General features: G+C 49.1%; 2 protein-coding genes across 2 annotated transcripts; both read right to left on the bottom strand.

The window, feature by feature from the left end:
• Positions 1–3,817: 3,817 nt before the first annotated feature.
• LOC120403315 (protein mab-21-like 3) lies at positions 3,818–5,694 on the bottom strand. Its single transcript, XM_039534285.1, has 3 exons — positions 4,991–5,694; positions 4,669–4,819; positions 3,818–4,410 (listed from the first exon to the last, which is right to left on the bottom strand). Exons 1-3 carry the CDS (start codon positions 5,623–5,625, stop codon positions 4,003–4,005), a joined length of 1,194 nt encoding a protein of 397 aa, XP_039390219.1. The 5' UTR covers positions 5,626–5,694; the 3' UTR covers positions 3,818–4,002.
• Positions 5,695–7,189: 1,495 nt separating this feature from the next.
• Positions 7,190–8,197, bottom strand: LOC120403336. The gene is made up of 2 exons (XM_039534324.1): positions 7,641–8,197; positions 7,190–7,334 (listed from the first exon to the last, which is right to left on the bottom strand). The coding sequence occupies exons 1-2, from the start codon at positions 8,181–8,183 to the stop codon at positions 7,230–7,232; spliced, it is 648 nt and encodes a 215-aa protein (XP_039390258.1). The 5' UTR covers positions 8,184–8,197; the 3' UTR covers positions 7,190–7,229.
• Positions 8,198–17,029: the final 8,832 nt, after the last annotated feature.

Below are 17,029 nucleotides of genomic sequence, written 5' to 3'. Positions count from 1 at the left end.
GGGGGCACTGCCAGGGGGGCAGCACCCAGTTAAAGGGGCACCAGGGTCCTGGGAGGGACACCGGCCTGCAGAGGGCGCTCCGGAAGCTGGATGAGTTAATTCCCTGAGAGACCAGCAGGAGGCACCGCAGGGGTGAGTCCCACACCCTTACAGGGGGTACAAAGATGCCTTGGAGTGGTGAAACTTGGGCCGAAGCTAGCTGCTCGAACCAGCCACCCGAGAGCGCCGCAATGTAAAGATGTCCAAGGGACACGGGATGCAAATCGTAATAAAGAGTCTGAGAAGCGGATGGAATTGAAGAGGTCCCAGTCCGAGGTACTAGGACAGTACATGCAGAACTAAGTTGTCCATGGACATCTCCACGGAGATATTGGCATAGTCCTTGTGACGGGTTGGGTCACAGAAACCCCTTTGGGATCTGCCACCTGCTGTGCCGAGGCTACCTCTGAGCCTGCTTTCCCTGCCAGCCTGGGACTTCAGTGCCCTGCCTGGTTTGGGTCAGACACGCCAGCCTGCTGCAAACCCAGTCCCAGTCTGAACCACGTACCCCACAAGCTGCAGGCTTAACTGAAAACTGCTTAAATACTGCTCCGGTCTCCAGCACTCAGACACCCAGCTCCCAGTGGGGTCCAAACTGAAGACCAGTGACTTGGGTACTAACAAAAACAGAGTGTCAATGCCCTCAAACAGAGCAGGAGGCTTGGGGCTTAGTCCGGGGATGTAAAAGAATTTCAGGTCTTTATTTATGGGAAGACCACGTAGCTGAAACTGACCATAAGCCACTCACTGGCACTGCCAGCCCCTCCTTCCCCCCACAATACTGAGACTAGATTTTCAGTTCCAAATGTATCCTTTGCAAATTGCTTCCAAACCTGGGAGAGGCTGGCTGGCTGCAAACACACTCGCTGGGGCACTGGACAAAAGTGCAGCGGAGCAAAGTTCAGAGCTAGATTTTGTACGTCACTCAGAATTTTAAAAATCCCGTCCAGTCTCAGACAAAATACAGACAATAGTTGCCAGAGCTACGGCTCGGGATGAAACCCTGCAGGAGGTAACTGAGGCTGTTAGCACAGGGCGGCTGGGACAGCAGGTTCCCAGCCCCTATTATCAACACAAGGGTAGCTCTCGGCACTAGAGGGCACTTTGTTTAAAGGCACAGGAGGGCGAGCCCCAAGGCATTACAGAAAAATACGTTAAAAAGGAGACATGAAGATCAGGTGGGGACTGAAAAACCTCAGAGAACGGCCAGACCCTTTTATGCCGGCCTCACATGAGCAGCGACGTTGAGGAAACTGTCCAGAGTTGCTGTATGTGCCAGAAATACAGACCAAGTCAAGAAAAAGAGCCCGTGTTGGTGGCACAGGAAAAAATTGGCCCCCTGGAGAAAGGAAGCCGAGATGTGTTTACACAGGCTGGAAAAACCGGTGTACTTGTCCTGGACTATAATTCTCACCTCCTGAGAGAACCTTACAAGAAGACACTAGGACTGATGGCGCATATCAAACCTGGTTTTGCTAGACATGGTCTACCCGCCGTAGTAATGTCTGACAGTGGCTGCAGTGGCCATGAGGTTATGCAGTTGGCAGTGACATTTAGGTTTGGAATATAGCCACTCATCCAGCATTTCTCAGATGTGGCCACCGCAGCCACCAGGAGCTTTTCTTGCTGCCACAAGCTCCTGGGTGCTGATGGGGTGGGGAGGAAGCTGCAGTGGTCCCTGCCCCCTCTGGAGCCACAAACACTGTAGGAGCAGGCAACCAGTGTGAGTTCCTCACCTTCCTGGGGGCGGTGGGGCTCGGGCTTTGGGCTTCGGCCCTGGGTGGGGGCAGCAGGCTCTGTCCCCCAGCTGTAGGGCTTCAAGCTCCAGCCCTGGGCTCACCCCCCATCGTGCCTGGCCTCCCTACCCATTTCCCCATCTAGGGCTTAATTTTCCTCCCGCTTGCCGGGGCTGAGTAAATTTGCTGTGAAAAGTGATAGCAACAAATAGACAAATGTCACTTTCACAGTGGCAGATTTACTAGCCAGCAAATCTAAAAGAAAAAAACCTACCAAAAAAAGCAAAACATGTAAAGCAACTTAATTGTGTTTCTATTTTGTTTAGTCCAGTAAAGAACAGAGACATTATTTTTATTACTGCAGAAGAGAAGAATGAGGGGGGATTTGATAGCTGCTTTCAACTACCTGAAAGGGGGTTCCAAAGAGGATGGATCTAGACTGTTCTCAGTGGTGGCAGATGACAGAACAAGGAGCGATGGTCTCAAGTTGCAGTGGGGGAGGTTTAGGTTGGATATTAGGAAACACTATTTCCCTAGGAGGCTGGTGAAGCACTGGAATGGGTTCCCGAGGGAGGTGGTGGAATCTCCTTCCTTAGAGGTTTTTAAGGTCAGGCTTGACAAAGCCCTGGCTGGGATGAGTTAGTTGGGATTGGTCCTGCTTTGAGCAGGGGGTTGGACTAGATACCTCCTGAGGTCCCTTCCAACCCTGAGATTCTATGATTCTATGAAAATGTAACTGCAAATGGGGAATCATCATCAAACAAATCTGTTTCCAGTGGGATCCCGCAGGGATGGTTCTTAGCTCTATGCTATTTAACACCTTTATAAATGACCTAGAAGAAAACATAAAATCATCACTGATCAAGTTTGCAGATGACACAAATAATTCGGGGAGTGGTAAACGACGAGGAGGACAGGGCACTGATTCAAAGGGATCTAGATCCCTTGGTAAACTGGGCTTACGCCAACCCTGTGCACTTTAATACAGCGAAATGTAATGCATGTCTCTGGGAACAAAGAATGCAGGCCATACTTACAGGCTGGGGGACTCTACCTTGGGAAGCAGGGACTTAAAAATTTTTGGGAGTTGGGGTGGATAATCAGCTGAACAGGACCTCCCAGAGCAATGCTGTGGCCAAAGCCACCGCTGCGATCCTGGGCTGCAGAAACAGGGGAATCGCACGTAGGAGCAGAGAGGTTATGTTACCTCTAAATTTGGCCCTGGTGCAACCACTGCTGGAATCCTGTGTCCAGTTCTGGGGCCCACCGTTGAAGAAGGATGTTGATAAATTGTAGAAGCAGCAAAGAATCCTGTGGCACCTTATAGACTAACAGAAGTTTTGCAGCATGAGCTTTCGTGGGTGAATACCCACTTCTTCGGATGCGTGACTGCTTGCATCCGAAGAAGTGGGCATTCACCCACGAAAGCTCATGCTGCAAAACTTCTGTTAGTCTATAAGGTGCCACAGGATTCTTTGCTGCTTCTACAGAACCAGACTAACACGGCTACCCCTCTGATACTTGATAAATTGTAGAGGGTTCAGAGAAGAGCCATGAGAACATGGCCGCCCAGAGGATTCCGGGGGCCCAGGGGCTTTGGCAGTGGGGGGCCCCAGCTTCGGTGGTAAGTCGGCAGCAGGGGGTCCTTCTGTTCCGGGACCTGCCACCAATTTCGACTTCAGCTAAGCGAATAGCGTAGCTAAAGTTGCATATTTTAGTTCAAACTGCCCCCAAGTGTAGACCAGCCCTAAGTTTTTCCAATAGTTAATTACCAGCACTTGTTAACAATTTGCACTTCATTTCAAGTCTAAACCTGTCCAGCTTCAACTTCCAGCCATTGGATCTTCTTACTTCCACTGCCTGGGGTCTGATCTCAGCTCCCCCAGGTCAATCTGGAGTCACCACCTGTCTGCAATGAAGGCAAGGCCAGCTTCTGATTTCAGCCCCCCTAGGGTCAATCTTGAGTCATCCCTGATTGCAATGAGACCAGGGCTGCATTCTGATGTCAGTTATGCTGGGGTCATGCCAGAGTCACCCCATGTGAGCCCTACTCTCACAAAACCCAGAAGACCTATGAAAAGAATTTGAGACTATTTATTGTTCCATATCTCAATGTTTTGAAGCAAAATATCCATTTCCCCAGTGTAAATCCAGAGCAATTGCAGATCCACTGGGGTATGTCAGTTCAGACAAAAGCCCAAGTATCTATGTTGGGAGCAGAGGCTGCTCACAGCTCCCTGAAGAGGCTTGTGTCAAAAGATATCTTCAGGTTTTTGAATGCTTCAAAGTCTTTCTGATGCTCCCTTCTAAACTCGTTGAGCTCCCGCGCCCGTTGCATGAAGGGTCCCGGGCTTTGGGGCTTGGCCAGGTCATAGCTCCGCTGGAGGTACAGTTGTGGGCTGCATCTCATCAGCCTCACCTCCAGTCTGAGCGCCTCCAGCACCAGGTTCTTCAGGGAATTCTCTTCCTCAGTCCGGTGCCAGTCGAAGAAATTAATCGAAGGCAGGAAGTAGCTGGGCAAGTGTCTCTTCTCCAGGCAGAATTCCAGCACCTTCAGCAGGGCCCCCAGAGCATCCAGCTCCATGGCCCAGTTCTCTGTCTCTGGGTTGAGGTGGGAAGCCCAAAAAAGAACCATCTGCAAAAGAAACATGCAGCTCTAACCACTGGAGACTGCTACCCTCCCACAACAAGGGCTAGAACCCAGGAGTCCTGGCTCCTGGCCCCCGTCCTCTAACCCACTCCCCTCCCAGAGCTGGGGAGAGAACTGAGGAATCCTGGCTCCCAGCCCCCCCACACCTCTACTCTTCTAGATCTTTCTTTCTCCCCAAATCCGAGGATGCTCCTATCACCCATTCTCCACCTCCTCCCACCCTGGGTCCCCCATCTGAGTTACCTTCAGGTGGTAGGAGGTCAGGACTTTGCCGTAGCACGCTACCCACTTCTCCATGTTGATTTGCTTCAGCACCTGCAGTGCCTCCCGCCTGCACCCACCATCAGCGTCATTGTCCCTGAGGAGCTGAGTCTCAGCCAGGGAGAAGGTGAGCCTGGAATGGGGTTGAGGGAAATGAGGCAGGGCTGAATGGGTCAGATAGACCCCCATCCCAAACCTGCACTGGAGGGGGGGGGTGTCCCTGCACCTCCTGCTGGAGGGGATGAGCCCCCCCGTGTGCATTTGTGTTGCCTTCTGCTGGAACAAATGAGATTTGCATTTTTACCTCCAGTATGAATTCTTGGCCACCAGATCGGTCCCAGTTTTGTAAATTTCCATGATGTTCCAGGTGGGTTTTCTCTGCTCAGTGCCCTGCTCCCGCTCCCACCAGTCGGAGAGCCACCTCAGATCCTGCTGCGGCCAATCCATGGACATGTCCACTTTATTCCGGATGGTGGGCACCAGGTCTATAGACACAGCTTGGCCGTTCACCTCTGCAGTGAGCTGCACGGCTGGACTAATTGGTGTAATACTCACAGTGTTCTCCAGTCTAATGTTGCCTTGGGGAGAGCAAGACAGAGGAGTGGGAGTCAAAAGCAAACAGCTGACATAGGTCAAAGCTTTGCAGATCTGAGATGATGGAAGGGCAAAGGTCAAGGGAATGAGGGCCAAGATCCCAGGACTCCTGGGTTCTCTCCCAGCTCTGGGAGGGGAGCAGGCTCTAGTGGTGAGAGCAGTGGGGGCTGCCAGCCAGCATTCCTGGCTTCTATTTCTGTGTCTCTCTGACATTGTGTAACTAACTTCATCTCCATGGGCACGTGGGGAGTTAGTGGAAGAACTGAGACTAGAACCCAGGAATTCTGACTCCCTAACCCCTAACTCTGGGAACTCCATTGTGCGAGAGAGATTATGAAGGAACATAATCCTCACCTCCAGCCCTGGGCTTCCCCCTTTATGCGCCCTAGCTCTGCCAATGCCCTGACCCACAGACCCTGCTATCACAGCTGTGGGCTTCCCCAACACACAGCTCTGCTTGTGCCCCTCAACCCCAACCAGCAGCCCCTACTGTCACAGCCAGGGGCTCTCCCACCCCCCACAGCTCTGTCAATCCCCTCAAACCCAACCCACAGCCCCCTTTTCAATGTATTTACTATTTTACCCTACGCAGCTTAACAGTTTTCCCTTCTGTATTTTCCTTGTGCTTGTGCTTATAACTCCTCCACTTACAGAGTCCCTTAATGTATATAACTTTACTTACTAATTCCGGTAACAGGGTTTCTTTCCTCTAAAAAAGAGAAGGGGCAAGAAAAGGGCTGGTTAAAATCTGTGACACTCCAATTCTTCTACAGAAGGCTGATCACAAAGGTGAAACTGGAAGAAAATGATGAGATTCCTGCAGGGTTGGAAGAAGTCAGATTTCTTTGTGTCTATATTAATCAAGTCTTGGCCAGCTCACAGTTACAGCTACGGGTTGTCTTAAGTGCTGAAATCACCACACGCCGGAAATACGATCAGTTAATCCTGTTCCACACTCGAGAGTTCCACTGTTTAACTACTTCACTTATGGGGAGGATTTTTATCCCAGTATAGGAAAATCCTTACAACTGCTAGCTACCTATCTGCTAGCACGGATGCTGTTATACTGATATTAAAGGGCTGTCGCGCTTGGCAAGGAATTGACTGGAGCAACAGCAACACAAGCCAGGTTGAAATGGGATTAAGAACATCCTCAGGACAAGGATATAAAAACACAACGTTTACCCAGTGCAAATTGGTGTTATGCTCTTTACCACGGTCGCAAGGGTGCACCTCTTTGGCAAACTCCTTGGGAAGTTACAGAATGAATTAACAGCAGGTGGCAAAAAGAGAAACCTGAAAAATATTCCTCAATAGAGTTGCTGGGGTTTACATCGCCATAGTTACGGCACTCGCGGTAGGGAGTATTCAGACCCCTCACTGCCGTAGCTGTGTACCTAACTTTGATGTGTAGGCGAGGCCGTAAAGAGCTCAGTCTGTTTACTTTATCAAAAAAGAGATTAAGAGGTGACTTGATTACAGTGTATAAGGATCTTCATGGGGAGAAAATCCCAGCTACTAACAGGATCTTTATTGTAGCAGACAGGGTGGCCAGGTGTCTGGTTTACTTCTCACAACTCCATGAGTCTATTGTGCTGGGGGCATCCACTCACCCCACCTCACCTCTAGGACTCCAGTGCACTGGGAGCCTCTACCCCCTTCCACGATTCCAGTGCACTGTATCTACCCACCCCCATGATCCCAGTATGATCCCAGTGCACTGGGAGCACATCCACCTTGAAGATCCCAACTCCAAGCACATTGCTTCTCGAGACGTTTATGTATAGTTTGTTATGTTTGGTGTATATATATATATATATATATATATATATATATAATAAAAAGTTAATAAAAAAAACAAGAAAGCAAAACAAAACAAAACAAACACTCTGTGTCACCGTTTATCATCTTCCTGACTGGCCTTAACTAACTAATGCAGTAATAATGAATTAATATTCCCAAAGAAACTTACCTTCAGTCAGAGCTTTCTGGACACACTCCCACAATGCTGTCATTACACTATATGGATCAACACTACTCTTCCAAAGCCGTAGCTGAAAAGGGGTGAAATAAGACATCTTTAGATGCTTTAATCCAGATCAAGAGGAAGTTGCATGTTGGGACTGAGTGGTACCAGCAGAGCTGTGGTGGGGAGCCCAGGGCTGAGAGAGCAGGGGGCTGCGGATGGAGACTAAGGGATGCCGGCAGAACTGTGGGGGTGGAAAGCCCCGGGCTGGGCTAGCAGGGGGCTGCAGATCAGGATTGAGGGGCACTGGCAGACCTGAGGGGGCACTGGGGGGAAGATCCCAGAGCTGGGCTAGCAGAGAGTGACTTTTTGAATGCCCTATGATCTCACTCACCTGCCGGTCATTTATTGTTTTTATGTCTTCCTCTGTGAGGTCAATGTCTACTGTCTTCCTCTCCAAGAGATCTCTCATTATCAGCTTGTTATAATCCACCACCACCTTGTTCCCCCAGCGGTACACCGGCACCCCGGGCTTCAAGCTCTCCCAGACAGGCAGAAGACCTTTTGGGGTGTACAGTTTGCTGTACAGGCTGCCCATAAGGATTAGGTTCGTGTTGTACCGGATGGGGACCAGGAAGTCGTAGTCGCTGCTGCTGGACTCTGTCTGGACGTGGAGGTCCTGGGCTTGGCTGCCCACCAGGATGGCTTCCCCCGTGAACAGCTGCACATTCCACTCATGCACGCGAGCCACGATCCTGCTGACCAGAGCTCGCACCAGCTGGCACTGCCGCTCCCTTCTCTGCTGTTCCCTTTGCTCGGGATACACATGGTTCCCCAAGAAGCATTTCAGGAACTCCTGGACAAGTGTATGAAACTCAGCCTGTTCCTCCTCCCTTTCCCTTGGCACTCCTGCCCCACTCTGGTACTTGCCAGCCATCCCTGTAAGGCACAGATGGCTCTTGGCAGGGCTGAGCCCTCCTCAGTCACTTGGAAAACTCTAGTTGTTCAGCTCGGCACTTCCTGTAAAGGAACCTCCTCTCCTGCCAATAGCTCAGCCACATGGGGGAAGGGGGCGTTGTTTGCAGGGGGGATCGGCCGGTTATCTGCCAGAGAGACCTTTGGCTTCTGACTTACCGGAAATGACACCACCACAATAATACAATAGCAAAAGCATGAGTCATTAGGAGACAAATTCCACTTCTTTCAGACTCACAGGGACCCCTGTGACCATCTGCTGAAATGTCCTGTATAACGCAGGCCAGTGGACTGCCCTGAATTAATTTCTGTTTGCACTAAACCCCAGTTCACATTGGCAGGCTGTCTGGAGCGGCTCAAGAGCATGAGTACCAACCTCAGGGCAGACTGTTAGAAGCAGGGTACAAGCCAAAAATCAGTTGTGAATTCTATACTTAGATTTCGCCAATTAGTTATCAAGTGTAAACTCCTCTGGCAGGATACCAGCCTTAACACGGAGTGACAGACAGTCCCCTGGGATACTCTGATCTTGCATCTACACATGCCTGCCTTTGTGATAGATGGTCTCTTACACCAAAAATCACAACAATATTCAGATTCCTCCCGAGCCCAAAGGACCAATCACTTACCCCAGGTCAATTACACCCTTGATCTTATACCAAAGAGAACCCGCTTGTAGCAAATCCTATAATAAATTATCTAAAGATTTACTAACTAAGAAAAAGCAATGAGAAGCTATTGACAAGGTTAAGGCAGGTAACATACACACACAAATGAGTTACAGCCTTAGGTTCCCAAAGATGATAGAAGTTTCTGTAATGAGCAAGCTCTATACATCCTTTAGGTCTAGCCCTGGCCACGCACTGGGGATCTTTTGCTTATGCTTAGTGACCCTGGCCCCTCGGAGACCAGGCAGCAAAAAGACACAGATTCTTCCTGTCAGGGATTTTTATTCCCTGCCTCCCAGAGCTCAGGCTGATGGGATGAGTTCATGTACAGGTCTTCTCTTCACTGGGTGGGGTGGAATGCAATTAACAAAGTCTTTGTTCTTTGAGGTTCACAATGGCTCATTTAATTTCAATGAGCATTCTGGTGGGCAGGCTCTAACACCTTCTGTAGGAAGCTGGCATTGTACATTAATGAATGCTTCTTTCCTGTTTGACGATTTACACAATTACAGAGGATTACAATACAAACACTTCCTGCCACTTTATAACATGGGGTACAGATGCTATAAGTGAGATTAATACATGCAGCATCCTACAAGCGTTTTATAATGTCTGAACCCTACATACATTCTTAGAAACTTAACAGACTGCTAACACACAAGTGAGCCAGACTGCTTTCCAGCTATGTATTTGTCAGTGTTTGGTTGAGCCCTTGGGGCCTTGGCATGAGCTGGCACCTCGTCTGCCAGCGTCACACAGATTTTTCAGAAAAAACGTCCCATCTTGATTTACAACTTGCCAGTGAAGGAGAATCCACCCGAGTCCTTGGTAAGTTGTTGCAGTGGTTAAGTCCCCTCACTGTTAACAAATTCATTCTTCTTTTGAGTCTAAACCTGTGCAGCTTAAAATTCCAGCCATTGGATCTTATACGTTTGTCTGCTAGATTGAAGAGCTTCCTATTATCAAATTTCTGTTCCCTGTGTTGATACTGTACTTATAGACTCTTATTTGCTCCGGGAGAGATACCCAGTATTGCCAATCACAAACATTCAACTATCATGAAAATGGCTTAAAATCATGAGATTTGGAGGGAGAAAATGCTGGGTTCTCTTTATTCACCTTTGGGTTTCTGAGCTTTTTAGGATCTTGTTTTCCTACTTGCCTCTTCAAACCCTCCACCGCTCCCCAAAAACAGTTTTGTTAAATATGAGACCATCATCTAGGTCCCTACTCAGCATAAGTATAGCACTACTTTCAGTACCCACAGAAGTGTTCTGTAGCATACTACTGAACAGAGCCAAACTCGTCATCAATGAAAAACTGTGTACTGAATGAACACAAAATGATCATGTGTAGATCACATCTTTACCCTGAGACAATTGAATGAGAAAAGGCTTGCTTATCAGAGAAGATGAATCTTGAACTACACAGATTTCACCAAATCCTTCAACTGCATCCATAGGGTCTGCAATAATATGGTCTTCCTAGAAAGATAGTGTCACTGGCCAAGATGCTGTATGAAGCTTCAAAATGCTGTGTAAGGACAGAAAGTGGAGAGGCAGATTGGTTTGCTATCATCAATAGAGTGTGGCAGGGTTGTATCTTACCACTTTTCCTTTTCCGCATAGATAACGTGATGCAAAAAGCAACATCAAAGGAAGATACAGTAGTTATGTGGAATAGAGAAAAGCTTCAAGAGATCTTTGCAGGTGACATTGTTCTGTTGGACACAGATGACAATGCCATGACAAAGACCACCACAATGTCAAATGTGGTGCTGTCAAAGAGGATTAAGAAACAGCCAAAAGAAGACAAAAGTCATGATTGTTGAAAGAGTCAGCAATGTTGAGCATCTGATTGATGGTGAAGAATAAGGCATAGTTAACAAATTTGTATATCTTGGAAGCACAATCAGTACTGATGGCCAACTCCATAACAAAGTGGAAACAAGAACTGGAGAGGCAAGTGGACTCTGAACAAATAACTGAACTGACAAATATCTGAACTGACAAATATCTGAACAAATAAAGAGATTCACACTTGAACCAAGATAAAAGTTATACAATGCCATTGTGATACCCACATTGTTACATGCTTCTGAAACTTGGCAAGTGCTAGAAGCCCACAACAGGAAACTTAACGCACTCCATCAGAGATGCTGGCTGAGAATACCCAGTGTCCGCTGGGGGGACAAAGTAACCAACGCTGATGTGTTATGAAGGACTGTCCAACAAACAGGCTGTAGAGATAATGATTCGGAAAAAAAGACTGAAGTGGTTTGGGCATGTTGCACAGATATCAGAAACCCACCCACACCCTGTACTTCTAGACAAGCACTTGACTGGAGATCCAGCAATATCCCCTTCACAGACCCTCTCTCAGAGATCCCCCAATATCCCTGCTCAAGGATCCCCCAATATTCCTCTCAGAGACACCCACCAGTTTCTCCTCAGCGACCCTTACTAAACCTCAGAGAACCCCATGCCACCTCAGAAATACACAATATCTCCCTCAGAGACCCTGAATATCCCACAATATCCCACAGGGAAACCCAATGCCCCCTCAGAAATGCCCCAATAACCCCCCAATAACCCACACAGAAACCCACCAGTTTCCCCCATCAGAGACCTGTCCCAATATCCCCAAGAGACCTTCCACTTTCATCCCCGATAACCTCCCCAATATCCCTCCCCAAGGACCACACAACCTCCTCCCTGACCACCTACCAACATCCAACTCAGATACGCCTAATATCCTCACGGGGACCCCGCAACATCCCCCTCAGAGCCCCCCAATATCTTCTCCAGAGACCCCCAATATATCCCCAACATCCCCCTCAGAGACCCCAGTATATCCCCAACATCCCCTTCAGAGACCCCCAACATCCCCTTCAGAGACCCCCAGTATATCCCCAACATCCCTCTCACAGATCCCCAACATCCTCTTCAGAGACCCCCCAGTATCCCCCTCAGAGACCCTCGGACACCCCCCGCCCCCAGGCCCCTCCCCGCAGTAGTTGGCGCCATGACTCCCCTCCCCCACTGCAGCGCAGCTGTGAAGGGCGGGAAGGAAGCGGCTCCAGCACAGGGCGGGGGAGGGGGAGTAACGGCCGCAACGGTCCCTGGGGGAGGGGGCCTGAGGTGTGATATTGGGGCGGTTCTCGGGGGGGTCTCTGAGGGGTGACATTTAGGGGGTCTCTGAGGTGGTATTGGAGGTCTCTGAGCAAGGTGTTGGGGGACGTCTCCGAGGGAATCATGTCAGGGGCATGCTGGGGGGGTTCTGAGGGGGATGTTTGGAGTCTCTGAAGGGGGGTTGGAGGGTCTCTGAACAGGGATGTTGGGGAAATATTGAGGGGCTCTGAGGGGAATATGGGGGGTCTCTGAGAGGTCTGTCACAGGATCTCTGAGCAGGGATGTTGGGGAGATATTGGTGGTCTCTGAGGGGGGATATTGGGGGTTCCTGAGGAGGGATATTGAGGATCTCTGAGAAGTGATGTTGGGGGTCTCTGAGGAGGGATATTTAGGGGCCTATTGAGGGGTGCTGTTGAGGGTTCTCTGAGGAGAGATATTGGGGGGGGTCTCAGGAATATTGGAGGGCTCTGAGAGGTCTGTCAGGGGATCTCTGAGCAGTGATGTTGTGGGTCTCTGAGCGCAGATGTTGGAGAGATATTGGGGGTCTCTGAGGGGGTTGGGGGTCTCTGAGGGGAATATTGGGGGAGGTTGGGAAGATATTGGGGGACTCTGGATGTCAGGGGGTTTCTGAGGTCCGATATTGGGGTCTCTGAGGGATACTATGGGGGTCTCTGAGGGGGGAGGTTGGGGAGATATTGGGGGTCTCTGAGGGGGTTGTTGGGGGTCTCTGAGGGGAATATTGGGGGAGGTTGGGAAGATATTGGGGGTCTCTGAGAGGGATGTTCGGGAGTCTCTGGGGGAGGAGTTGGGAAGATATTTGGGGTCTCTGGATGTCAGGGGGTTTCTGAGGTCCAATAGTGGGGATCTCGGAGGGGGATATTGGGGTCTCTGAGGGGGGAGGTTGGGGAGATCTTGGGGTTCTCTGAGGGGGATAGAGGGGCAATTGTACAGTAACCATCTGCCCCAGCCCCACAGCCCGCCGGGGGCTGCGACTCAAGGACACTGAGATTGGGGCTCCCGTTGCTGCACAGACACACACACCGACACAGACTGCAGCCCCCATCGCTGCACATGAACAAACCATGGGGAGAAACGCCCCGAGCCCAGGAACAGACGCGAGGGCAGGTAAGCTGGATGGGGCAGTGGGTCTCGGTGGGACTCAGGACTCCTGGGTTCAGTTCCTGGCTCTGCCAGAGACTCTCTGTGTGACCTTGATCATGTCACTTGGACTGTCTCTGACTCAGTTTCCCCATGTGTACACTGGGGATTCTAGCCCTGCCTGGCCTCCCAGAGGCATCGTGAAGATAAACACACTGACAATTGTGAGGTGCTCCGATACGTCAGGGTTGGTGCCTGTTACAGCTGAGCCCTCGGCTGTCCTTCGTGGCCATCCAGCTCCATTTAAAGCTCGATTGTTCTTGGTGCCTAAACTCCACGCCTCTGCTCAGATTGCCTGGGCGCTGGGTGGGCCCCATGGCAGCACGGGCTGCGGCCGGGGATCCCAATATGGGGCCATTTGACTAAGGGGTTCCCGAGATCCAGCCAAAAACAAGCTGGCTTTAAGTTCACAGATTCTACCTGTGATTTGCTGAGCCCTGGAGTGTAAAATGCTGATGGCTGACTGGGAAGGGGAGCTGGAAATATGGGGGGGGGGGGGGGCGGGGGCTATATGTCAGGGGGGGGGGTGTGATGTGGTGCTCCATATGACTTTATGGAAATATGCTTATGAGTGTGAATATAATGTAATTGAAATATGCTTCATGCAAAAGATCTCTTGCAAGGTATCATTACAAAGCTTATAATCTACTGAGTGTGGTCCTCCTATTTGTATGCACGTATCATTCTTGTATCTGAAACTAGAAATATGAAATATAACTCTGAGGTCCTATTGTAATTATGCGAAGTGTGGGCCATTAATCATAGAATATCAGGGCTGGAAGGGACCTGAGGAGGTATCTAGTCCAACCCCTACTCAAAGCAGGACCAATCCCCAACTAAATCGTCCCATCCCAACTAAATCATTAATGGTGGTTTGGAATCTTGATGGCTCTCATCAACTAGGACAATTGGTTGTAAATGGCTCTGTTTACTTGCAAGCCTTCCTGTGAGTCAGGCACGGAAGAGTGAAGGCTTGGGGGTCTCACAGGACATGCGGCCATGTCACCTGGTACAGGAATCCATCTTAAACCTGGAGCTTTTCCATTTAGGAGGAGGGGTGGGGACCCAGAGAGACAAAAGATTCATGCCTTTTGCCAAAGCTACATAAGAGGGTGTGAGCAGGAGCTAACAAGGGCTGTACCAGGGGAAAGGTTTGTATCCAGACTAGGAAGGAGTCCAGTCTGTGAAAGAAGCTTATTGGAACCTCTCTGAGGGTGAGATTTACCCGTAATCAGTTTCCTACTGTATTAGGCTTAGACTTGAGAGATTTGTTTTATTTTGCTTGGTAACTTACTTTGTTCTGTCTGTTATTACTTAAAACCACTTAAATCCTACTTTTTATACTTAATAAAATCACTTTTGCTTATTAATTAATCCAGAGTAAGTGATTAATACCTGGGGGAGCAAACAGCTTTGCCTATCTCTCTATCAGTGTTATAGAGGGGGGACAATTTATGAGTTTACCCTGTATAAGCTTTACAGGGTAAAATGGATTTATTTGCTGTTTGGACCCCATTGGGAGCTGGGTGTCTGGGTGCTGGAGACAGGAGCACTTCTTAAGCTGTTTCCAGTTAAGCCTGCAGCTTTGGGGGTGTGGTTCAGACACTGGATCTGTGTTTGCAGCAGGCGGGCATGTCTGGCTCAGCAAGGCAGGGTTTGGAAGGTCCAAACTGGCAGAGAAAATGGGCTCAGAGGTTGTCTCAGCACATCAGGTGACAGTCCCAAGGGGGTCTTTGTGACCAAATCCGTCACAGCGGGGGAGGAGAGAGACACAGCAGTCTTCTCTCACATGCTTAAGGCACCGTAGCACCGACGTAATAAAACCATCACCAGCCCTGTTAGCATCTATACACTACATACATTGCAACGCAGGCCATTATCCCATGAGAACTGTGATAAATGAAGGGGAGGGGGTAGCTCCCTTTTACGGACACCCAGCCAGCCAGTAGCTATAAAATCCTTCTTAGTAGCTGTTCTCTAATTGCTCTACTTGTAAAGCATTAAAAAGTCTCACTGCTATTCATAGGTAAAAGGCAGTGAGTGAGTGGACACCTGGCCAAAAGAGGCAATGGGAAGGTTAGAACTTTTTAAAATTAAAACAAGACTCCCCTTTTGTCTGTCTGTGGTTCTTCTGGGGAGAGGCGGACAGGGCAGCAGTTATACTGTAAGAAGCTTAGGCCAGGTATGGAAAATCCTCGGTATCATACCTAGAAACTACTCATTTGAAACCCCAGATATGTAAGTAGATCAGGAAATGTCTAGGAAGACGCAATTAGGTTTATCTCTTTTTATTTCTTTATGGCTTGTTGACTCCTCTGTGCTAAACCCAGGTGCCTTTGTTTTGCTTGTAACCTTTAAGCTGGACATCAAGAAAACTATTCTTGATACTTAATCCTTGTAGTTGCTCTTTTAAAATCTAGCAATAACCTGAGTTCCCAGATGTATTTTCTTTTTTAAATATTATTAATAAAATTTACCTTTTTAAAGAACAGAATTGGATTTTTGTGTCTTAAAAGGTTTGTTCACATGCTGTTTGATTAGCTGGTGGCAACAGCTGATTTCCTTTTTTTTTTCCCCTCAGCTCTTTCCCGGAGGGGGCGTTGAAAGGGCTTGAGGGTACCCCACAGGAAGGAATTCCCAAGTGCCTTCCTGGGCTCTCAAAGGGGTTCTGTACTTGGGTGATGGCAGCATCTACCCATCCAAGGTCAGAGAGAAGCTGTAACCTTGGGAGTTTAATACCAGCCTGGAGTGGCCAGTATTAATTTTCAGAATCCTTGCGGGCCCCCACCTTCAGCACTCGAAGCGCCAGAGTGGGGATTCAGCCTTGACATGAACAGTGTGCAGGAGGTACGGGGGACAGTTAGGAATCACATAGCGACCATCTGGTCTAGTGGAGAGAGCACTGGACCGGGACTCAGAAAACTGGCATCTATTCCTGGCTCTGCCATCGGCCTGTGGAATGACTTTAGCCAAGTCACTTCACATCTCAGTTTCCTCATCTGTACAATGGGGATAATGATGTTTTGCTCCTTGAGAGCTACTGGTGAAAAGCGTTGTGTGAGAGCTGGGTATTATTCACAATACCTGGCCACACGAGCATCTGAACTGCCCACCTACATCAGAATTGCAGCTGCCTCAATGAGCACTAGCTCCTGCCAACAATATTTTCTTTCTGTTCAAAAAAAATTAGGAAATTCACTGACAAAAACTGTTGTGAATGCAGAGTTAAAGTTGCCCGGGGGTAGCTCATGTCCTTCTGGAACATTGAGCTTAGCAACACTTGAACTTTGGAATCTCAGGGAATACAGCATTATGGTAAATGCCCAACACAACCTTAACTCTACCCTCTTTGAGCGATGCCCCAATACGGCCCTAATGCCCACACTCATACCCTGCCTTTGACCTGTACGGAGCAGGAACTCCCTACAGCCTCCCTACACTCAGACATTGAGCCTGTCCACAGAAAGGACACAGCAACTGCTAATTGTACAATCCCTTTCACAAAAAGAACAGGAGTACTTGTGGCACCTTAGAGACTAACAAATTTATTTCAGCATAAGCTTTTGTAGGCTACAGCTCAATTCTTCAGATGCATGGAATGGAGATATTTATACATACAGAGAACATGAAAAGGTGAAAGTTAGTGAGAGGGATGGAGAACTTTACCCTAGCGTACATTGATGATATTTGTGTTGTTAGCCAGACCTGGGAGGACCATGTGTCCTGGGGAAGAGGGTGCCGGGTCATCTCCAGGATGCAGGGCTGACTGTAAAAGCTGGCAAGTGCCAGGTGGGGATGGCTGAGGTGTCGTACCTGGGCCACAAGATGGGGGGCGGCTGCCTAAAGCCAGA

This window comes from Mauremys reevesii, linkage group 4 (assembly GCF_016161935.1).
Source record: "Mauremys reevesii isolate NIE-2019 linkage group 4, ASM1616193v1, whole genome shotgun sequence".
NCBI lineage: Eukaryota > Metazoa > Chordata > Testudines > Geoemydidae > Mauremys > Mauremys reevesii.
The sequence above is the reverse complement of the archived record's forward strand: the minus strand, read 5'-3'. Positions and strand labels throughout refer to the sequence as shown.